The sequence below is a fragment of the Anas platyrhynchos genome, chromosome 37, assembly GCF_047663525.1.
Source record: "Anas platyrhynchos isolate ZD024472 breed Pekin duck chromosome 37, IASCAAS_PekinDuck_T2T, whole genome shotgun sequence".
In the NCBI taxonomy this organism is placed as follows: domain Eukaryota; kingdom Metazoa; phylum Chordata; class Aves; order Anseriformes; family Anatidae; genus Anas; species Anas platyrhynchos.
Genome location: NC_092625.1, coordinates 3,190,713 through 3,199,240, shown reverse-complemented (window position 1 = coordinate 3,199,240; position 8,528 = coordinate 3,190,713). Strand labels below are relative to the sequence as shown.

At 51.9% G+C, this 8,528-nt stretch overlaps 1 protein-coding gene across 1 annotated transcript; it reads left to right on the top strand.

Moving 5' to 3' along the window:
- Positions 1–783: 783 nt before the first annotated feature.
- Positions 784–3,836, top strand: LOC140001112 (uncharacterized). Its single transcript, XM_072032284.1, has 4 exons — positions 784–884; positions 1,285–1,393; positions 1,569–2,929; positions 3,428–3,836. The coding sequence occupies exons 1-3, from the start codon at positions 785–787 to the stop codon at positions 2,152–2,154; spliced, it is 795 nt and encodes a 264-aa protein (XP_071888385.1). The 5' UTR covers position 784; the 3' UTR covers positions 2,155–2,929; positions 3,428–3,836.
- Positions 3,837–8,528: the final 4,692 nt, after the last annotated feature.

Below are 8,528 nucleotides of genomic sequence, written 5' to 3'. Positions count from 1 at the left end.
CCTCCCCAGTCTCCCGACGCCGTGCGCTGTACGTGTGAGTGCCAGCCTGCCCAAGCAGCCCAGCAACCCCTCTGTTTCTGGGACACAGATACACCAGGGGGCCAGCTCTGCGCAACTTCAAGAACCAAAGCTCCTCCCCAGGCTCTCAACGCTGCTGCCCGTAGGTAAGAGAGCCAGACCGCCCAAGGAGCCCAGCGACCCCTCTACTTTTGGGGACAGTGACACAGCAGGGGGCAAGTTCTGAGCATCAGCTGCCAAAGCACCAACCCAGGTCCTCTACGCTGTTGCCTCTAGGTATTAGAGCCAGCCTGCACGAGGAGCCTAGCGATGACTCTACCACTGGGACAGAGATGGACCAGGAGGCCGGCTCTGCTCAACATCAACCACCGAAGCTCCTATTCAGGCCCTCGACGCCATTGCCAAAGGTAGTAGAATAAGTCCGCCCAAGGAGCAGAAAATGCCAAAGTTCAAACCTCTGTACGTGGAGCGTACCTGGGCTCCTCCAGGACCTAGTGGAGGCCAGGCAGAGGACATTTGCCATCTCCTTGCTCCTCCCCTGCAGGTCCCCCAGCTGATGGACATGGTGGTGTCCCGGGTGTCAGCCGTGGCCTCCCTGACCTTCTCTGGCCATGTCATCGTCTTCCCCGAGTGAGTATGTTTGCGGCTGTGGCCGCTGCTCGGGCTCGGTAGCGTTTGCTCCTTGCCAAATGTCTCCGCGAGCGGGTGAGCGTGGGGAGTGGTGGTGCCCTGGGTCACGCCGATCTCTTCTTTTGCCAGCTTTAAAATGGACAAAGCGCCCCAGCTGTCACCCGGGGAGCGTCTCAAGGCCCGCAGGGATGACAGGCAGGAGAAGGAACGGGCTGTGTTGTCGTCTTCCAGCCAAGGTGAGAGATACAACACGGCTGCTGGCTCCTCGTGTGCCACAGCTTCATGCCAGCTCGGCACAGCCTCTTGTCTCCGGGCCTCCAAAATGGAGCCCCTGCGTGTGACGTGCCCAAGGTGCCCAGCCCTGGGTGCTGCAGGAGGTCGGGGATCCGAAACACCCCTAAATTGGCTGTACCCAGCTCCTCTCTCCCAGAACTTGGCCCCCAAACCACCTCACAGCCTAAGATTGAGCCGGCTGAAGCTGGTGCCAAGGAGGGCCGAGGCCCCTGGAGATGGAGGCTGGGAGGGGAGCACAGCGGCCCCTGGGACAGCGCAGGAGGAGGCCTCAGCACCCGGCGTGTCCCGGGTACAGCAGAGACATGGAAATGTGCTTCTGACATCTCTCCTTGCCGATTCCAGAGAAACAGCCTGAACTGCCACCCTTCCCGGGCACCTTGGACATCATTTATCAAGAAAAAGTGCAGCCCTGGAACAGGAAGGCCCAGCAGAAGAAGGAGCCTTCGTTGAGGTGAGGCTGGAGGCTCCGGGAGGGGGGGAGGAGGCTGCCAGGAGCCCCCCACTTCTCAGGGCTGGCCCCTCTGTTTGGGGTCTGCAGCCACGGGCGCTGCATGGAGGGGTACAAGATGGGGCCCCAAAGATGTCGTGCAGGTGGATGAATTCTTTTGGCTTTGTCCTTTCGGCAGGCTGCCGGTGATGCCCAAGCTGCCTCCTGCCATAACGAAGCATTTGCGCAACCAGCTGCAGAAAGGAACTGTGCCCAAAACAGAGCCCAGGAGCAAATCCAAACAAGAGCCCAAAACAGCACCCAAAGAGCAGGTGCAAGACCAAGGCCGGGCAAAGGCTGAAAAATCTGGAAAACATCAGAAGAGCAAGGGCCAAAAAGCAGCAAAAGCCCCTCCTGAAGTCAGGACAGTACCCATCCTGGAAGCCCTGCCTGTGACGGAGCGAGTGAAGCGCCCCAAATCTCAGAAAGCCCCAGGCCTGCTAGAAACACCCATCGTGTCCATACTGTCCCTGTCGAGCTCGGAGGGCAGCATGATTCAGGAGCCCAGCGACAACAGCGGCAGATTCCAGCGAGGGAGCTCCAGCTCCCAAAGACTGCCAAAGTTACGGGCTGGGAGGTTCTGGTCCGTGCTTCCAGACCGCCCAAAGATGGAGGCATCCAATTGCAAGCCCTCTACTTCTGGCACAGTGACACACCAGGGGGCAAGTTCCGAGCATCAACTGCCAAAGCTCGTACCCAGGCCCCCTACGGCCTATAGATATTAGAGCCATCCCAAGCACCTGTACTACTGGGACACAGACTGACCAGGAGGCCAGGTCTACACAACTGGAAATGCCAAAGCTTGAACCGAGTCTTCCAACGCCATGCACTGTACGCGTGAGTGCCAGCCTGCTGAAGGAGCCCAGCGAGCCCTCTACTTCTGGCACACAGAAGGACCAGGGGGCCAGCTCTGCGCAATTTCAAAAACCAAAGCTCCTACCCAGGCCCTCTACGCCGTTGCCTGTAGGTAAGAAAGCCAGCCTGCTGAAGGAGCCCAGCGACCCCTCTACTTCTGGGAAAGACACGGACCAGGGGGCCAGCTCTGTGCAACTAGAACAACCAGAGCTCAAACCCAGGCTCTCAATGCCGCTGCCTGTAGCTAGTAGAGCAAGCCTGCCCAAGGAGTCCAGCGACCCCTCTACTTCTCAGACACAGACAGACCAGGGGGCCGGTTCTGAGCATCTGCAACCACCAAAGCTCCAATTCGGGTCCTCTACGCCGTTGCCTATAGGTAGTAGACCCAGTTTGCCCAAGAAGCGCAAAATGTCGCATGTCAAAGCTTTGTATGTGGAGCGGGGCCCTTATCCTATTACAGCCAGACCGCCCAAGGAGCCCACCAACACCTCTGTGTCTGGGACCCTGACAGACCAAGGGGCTGGCTCTATCAATCGCCAAAAGCCCAAGCTCAAACCCAGGCTCCCGACACCGCGGCCCCGTCCACGGTGAGCCGAGCTTTGATTGCCCGGAGCTGCAAGAACGCCGTCAGAGGTGGCAAAACAGGTGCGTGATCCACATCCCTGTTCCTTTGGGGGCTCAAACCTTGGAGGCAAGTAGTTCTGGGGACAGCGGGGCCTCTCCAACGAGATCTCAGTTTTGAGCCGGGGGTTGGCTCGATCCAAGCAGAACCTTGGGCTCCTCCATGGCTAGCCTCAAGTCCCTCCAGTTCCCTTCTGTTGCCACGCAGACACACCAGGCACACACATGCAGACACACGTTATTTGGCAGCATTTAGAAGGCCTAACAAAGCAGGAGGCTGCTCTTGGCCCGAGAGGACAGTGTGTGTTTGCAGCTGGGTGCTGGTTTCCAGGCCGGGTGGGAAGAGAGGGGCTTTGTGGGTGGGCCTGGCAGAGCTGAACCCTGCTGCTGGCCAGGTCTGGGGATGGGGTGAGCAGAGGGAGGGAAATGGCGGGACCTGAAGCCATCCACGGGGTCCGCGTGTGGGCAAAGAGCCCCAAAAACCTGTAGCAGTTTTTGCTCAGAGTCTCACTCCCTTCACAGAAATCCATCTGACAGCAGACTACGAGATACTGGAGGAAAACGCAACGACCTCTTGCCAGAGACGACCAACTCCTCGTCTGTCCACGACGTAGTCTAAACACCATGAGCATGAAGATTTTCCAGCCGTGGCACTGCAATCAGCCCAAACTTGCGCTGGGACAGGGACCATCACAGGGATGATTCCAGCTGAGGGACCTTCTCCACGGCCTCCATGGCCAGGAACCTCCCCTTGCTGGGACAAGAGCTGGGAAGCTGCCCTCAGAGCAACGTGGAGAAAACCTGCACATCCCTGGAGGGGAAAGGAGAGGATGCGACGGCAGCTGGGGAGAAAAAGAGAGCACCATTTCCATCCTGCTGGGCTGCGCTTTCACAACGGAACCTGCCAATTAAAATGATTTTTCAAAGTGCTTCTGCTTGTAAAGTAAAATTCCGTACTGCAGTTGCGGCACTTAAGACTCACTTGGGTTTGAGGGGGATTCTATTGCTCGAGAATTTCAACTTTTGATGGCTAGCCTTGTTTGGGTAAATGCTCATTGGTGGCTTTTGATGGCAAATTACAGGCTTTGATGGTCGGCTTAGTCCAAGTACTGAATGCTTCTGCCCCTGAGCCCCGCGTCTGAAACTCCCAGCACAGCAAAGAATCAGCTACCGTTTGCTGCTAACCCTCTAACCTTGCTTAGCTTTCCGTCTTCCCTTGACATTTCTCTCTGTCTTTTGTTCCCCGGACCTGCTCCTATTTCTTTTTGTTCTGTTTCCTGACTGTGTTTTTGCAGCCCTCTGCACCCTTTCTGATGAGTGCTTTTTACTCATCAGCCCCGAGGGAAGTGGCAGAGTTGAGGGCACAAATCTTTTCCTTCCCTATTTCACCAGCAGCTTTCTTAATGCTCCCCCTGAGGCCTACTGTCATCATTTTGCCTCGACTCCCCCCAAATCCTCATCCCAGTGGCGGAAGGCTCTCTCAAGCACCTCTGGGTGCAGGGGAGGAGGAGAAGCAGCTGGTGGAGGAGCTCTGTTTCTCCCCCCTCAGTTCTCCTGGAAAAGCTCTTCCACGACGGCAGCCGGGGTGCCAGGAGGAGCCGTGCTGCAGCACCAACCACTCCCGAAGCAGCTCGCACCCCTCCATACGCTGCCAGTATCTCTTGTTTGGGGGGTTGGTTTCAGATGCTCTTCATCCCAGGCTCCCAAATCCTTGGGGTTGACCCCAAATCTCCCCTGGAGCTTTCTGCCAGAGGCTCCAGGTGGGGCCATTCTCCCTGCCTCTGCTGTAAAGCAGACTTTTGACTTTTTTAAACCTTTGGTCCTACCTGAAGTAGCCCAAGGGCTACTGTGTGAATGGTGTCCTGCTTAATTCGCTCAAAGGATTCTCGTTGCTCAGGTTCCTGGTTGGAATTGTTCTGCTGGGTTACTTGGTAGAGAGGGCTATGAATCACAGCACAATTTAGATCAGATTAACCATGCAAAATTGAATCATTCTCACCTAATCCTTAGGTTTAGTGCTTCTGAATGTTTGGTAATTTTCCCCCTTTTTAAACCTGAGGCCCCTCCTTGAACCTCCCAAGTCTGAGGATCTGCTTTGTCCCTGACCCATTCCTGGCACTTCATTTTATAGAAAAAAAAAACCTTCCGAAGTCCTGGCTGGGCCAGTATCTAAAGGGGTCTTGTGAGTGTTATCCCACCCACGAATACCTAGAACGATCACTTCGGGCCTTCCCCGGCCGAGTCCCTCGCGGGATATCAGAACCGCGGTTAGAAGACCTCCGCACTCGCTTTGGAACCGAGTTCCGTCTCAGTCACACCCTTACACACAGTCACGTGTCGTGGTTTAACACGGCCGGCACCTAAACACCACGCAGCCGTTCGCTCACCCTGTGGTGTAAATGCCTGAAGTAACTAGGAAAATAAAACTAACTTTCACACTTTTAAGGAAAAGGTACAGCATTGAAGAGGCTTTCAGGGTAGGGCATAACTGCATTATCTGAGCATTCCCTAGGCTCCCAACCTTAGATGCTATCGCGCTGGGGAAACTTGGTGTGCTAGTTCTAAGGAACACCACAGAGCGTAGAGTGGAGTGGAGACACCACGGCTAGGCTCTGTAATCAGGTGGGGCCTCGATTGTTCTTGTGCACAAAGCTGCACTTTTTGCCACCCTAAGCCAAAGACCTGTCATGTTTTGACAAATGCTGTACCCTAGTGTACTCTTTGCTCATTATAATATCATTATAATACCAAAACACACCTCCATCCCAAAAGCTACCCGCCTCCAAGGTGCGACCACCCCTCACTGAGCATGCGCTCTGAATTTCTCGGAGCCTATTACTTTAAACGGAGACGGGAAAACTTTACACCAATCATAACTAAGATATGCTTGACTAGAGCCACTCAAGCTCCACCTAAAAGATAGAAAATAATATAAATTGGCCCAAGAGAGAGGGGATGTTAGGGAAGATACCATCGTCAGGGGAGATACCATCCCGAGGACATACAACATCCTTAGGACCTCCTGACTCCTGGGATCAGTCGACGGGCTGAGCCTCTCTTCCCCCCCCATTGGGACGCCTTTGGGTGAGATCTGAATATTTGCTTATAAATCTCTATAGAGTCTTTGATCCTTTTAACGCGTTTATTTCTAGGCTGCGCACCTGTAACACTTATAACATCTATAACATCTATAACATCTGTAACACCTACAACACCTGTATAACATCTGTAACACCTATAACACCTGTGTATTTCATGCATACTAGCTTGCTTTTGCAGATAGTCACTATCGCCGGCAATCCAAAAGAACCTGATTATCTGTTGCTGTAATAAACCATACTTGATTGCATTGTGATAGCTTTCATTAATGCGACTAGGGTGAGGGTGGTTATCCGTGATAGTTCAGTGTTCTGAATCTAACCAGACCCCCAGACGGTTAATGCATTGTTGGTGAATGTCTGAGCGGACCCCCAGGTGGTTAATACGTTTTTGGTGAATGTCTGAGCGGACCCCCAGGCGGTTATTACGTTTTTGGTGAATGTCCGAACGGACCCCCAGTTTTGGTGAATGTCCGACTGGTTCAGTACTCTGAATCCAACCGGGCCCGTAACGGTTAATCAGCTACACCCCTTTAACGCGACACACCCTCCCCCCTCCCTCTCTGGGACGGGGGAGAGAAATGGAAAGTGAAGCCCGTGAGTTGAGATAAAGACAGTTTAATAAGACAGGAAAATAATAATAACAAAAATAACAATAACAATAAGAATAATACAATGGTGATAATAGGAAAGTAATAATCATATGTACAAACAAGTGATGCACAATGCAATTGCTCACCACCCGCTGACCGATGCCCAGCCTAACCCCGAGCAGTCCGGCCCCCTCCCCCCGGCTAGCCACCCCTATCTATTGTTTAGAATGACCCCAGATGGGATGGAATACCCCTTTGGCTAGTTTGGGTCCCCTGTCCTGGCTCTGTCCCCTCCCAGCTCTTACTGCACCCCCAGCCTGCCCGTTGGCAGGACAGAGCAAAAGGCTGAGATGTCCTTGGCTTGGTGTAAGCACTGCTCTGCAACAATTAAAGCATCGGGGTGTTCTCAGCACTCTGCTCATCCTAAGCCAAAACACAGCATTCCACCAGCTACTAGGAAGAAAATTAATTCTGTTCTAACTGAAACCAAGACACTAGCTTCCTCAATCAGTAAGGCAGTAGCCACAATTGCCTGTAAGCACACTGGCCACCCCCTACTCACAGGGTCTAATAGTTTGGAACAATATCCCACAGGTTTCTTGATTCCTGCCCATTCTTGAGTTAGTACTCCATATGCACTTTGGTTAGAAACATTTACAAATAAATAAAAGGGTCTTTCTAAATCTGGGAGGCTCAGCACTGGAGTTTCTATTAGCGTTTTCTTGATCAACCTCAGCTTTTCCTCATCTTCCTCATTCCACTTCATTTTTTTCTCCAGTCAATTTTTCATATAAAAACTTTGCCTTTTCACTAAACCCTTCCATCCAGGGCCTACAATATCCCAAGAGGCCGAGCAGTTGCCTCACTTCCTTCTTTGTTTTGGGTGATGACAGGGCTAAAATCCCAGATGCCCTGTCAGGATCCAATTTTTTTCTTTCCTTGGCTTAGCCAATGTCCTAAGTACCCTATTTCCTTTTAGTGGTTCTCCGTGTCTCTTTTTCAGTCTCCCCAGCTATTAATAGGTCATCCACATATTGCAACAATTTCACTTCTCCCTTTATTTCAAAAAGTTGTCATAATTCTTCTAAGGTTTGGCCAAATAAATTTGGGGATTCAGTAAATCCCTGAGGAATTACTGTCCATCTAAGCTGTTGTCGCCTTCCTGTTTCAGGGTCTTCCCATTCAAAGGCAAAGTAATTCCGCGACCCTTCACTTAATGGGCAGGCCCAGAAAGCATCCTTCAAATCTATTACACTATTTACACTATACCATTTATGCTGAGGTGTTAGGTGGTTTACTAAAGTATATGGGTTAGCCGCCACTGGAAATTTGGTTATGCTTCGCTGATTCACAGCCCTAAGATCCTGAACCAACCTATATGATCCACCAGCCTTTTTCACTGGCAAAATGGGGGTATTCTGTGGGGACATACACGGTTCCAGCATCCCCTTTTGGAGCAACCTGTCTATAACTGGTTTGAGTCCTCTTTTCCCCTCCAATGGGATAGGATATTGCCTAATCCTTATTGGCTGTTGTGGATCCACTGCTTCTACTACCAAGGGTTCCATATCTCATTTTCCTGAATCTCCCTCTTGATACCATACTTGTGGGTCTATTTCTCCCTCATCTTCTTGGGTTAGGGTATATAGCTGAATTTTTAGTTCTCCCCCCGGCTCTTGATTTCCAACCCTAATCTTATTATTAAGTCCCTTCCTAATAGATTGTGCTCAGCCTCAGCCACCAGCAATAGGTCATTGAGACATAGTTTCTTCTCTGATTCTATTTCTATATTTTCCAATATAGGAACCTTGAAGGGCTCACCTTTTGCTCCTACTACCATGGTATTCCTCTTTCCTTCCTTAACCCCTTTTGGTAATTTTCTAATAGTTGATTTCTCCGCTCCAGTATCTACTAAAAAATACACCTCTTCCC

Excerpts from the sequence above, each read along its gene's own strand:
- LOC140001112 (XM_072032284.1), top strand. The coding sequence starts at position 785 with ATGGACAAAGCGCCCCAGCTGTCACCCGGGGAGCGTCTCAAGGCCCGC. Across the intron at positions 885-1,284 it reads GTTGTCGTCTTCCAGCCAAG|AGAAACAGCCTGAACTGCCA; the intron begins GTGAGAGATACA and ends TGCCGATTCCAG. Across the intron at positions 1,394-1,568 it reads AAGAAGGAGCCTTCGTTGAG|GCTGCCGGTGATGCCCAAGC; the intron begins GTGAGGCTGGAG and ends TCCTTTCGGCAG.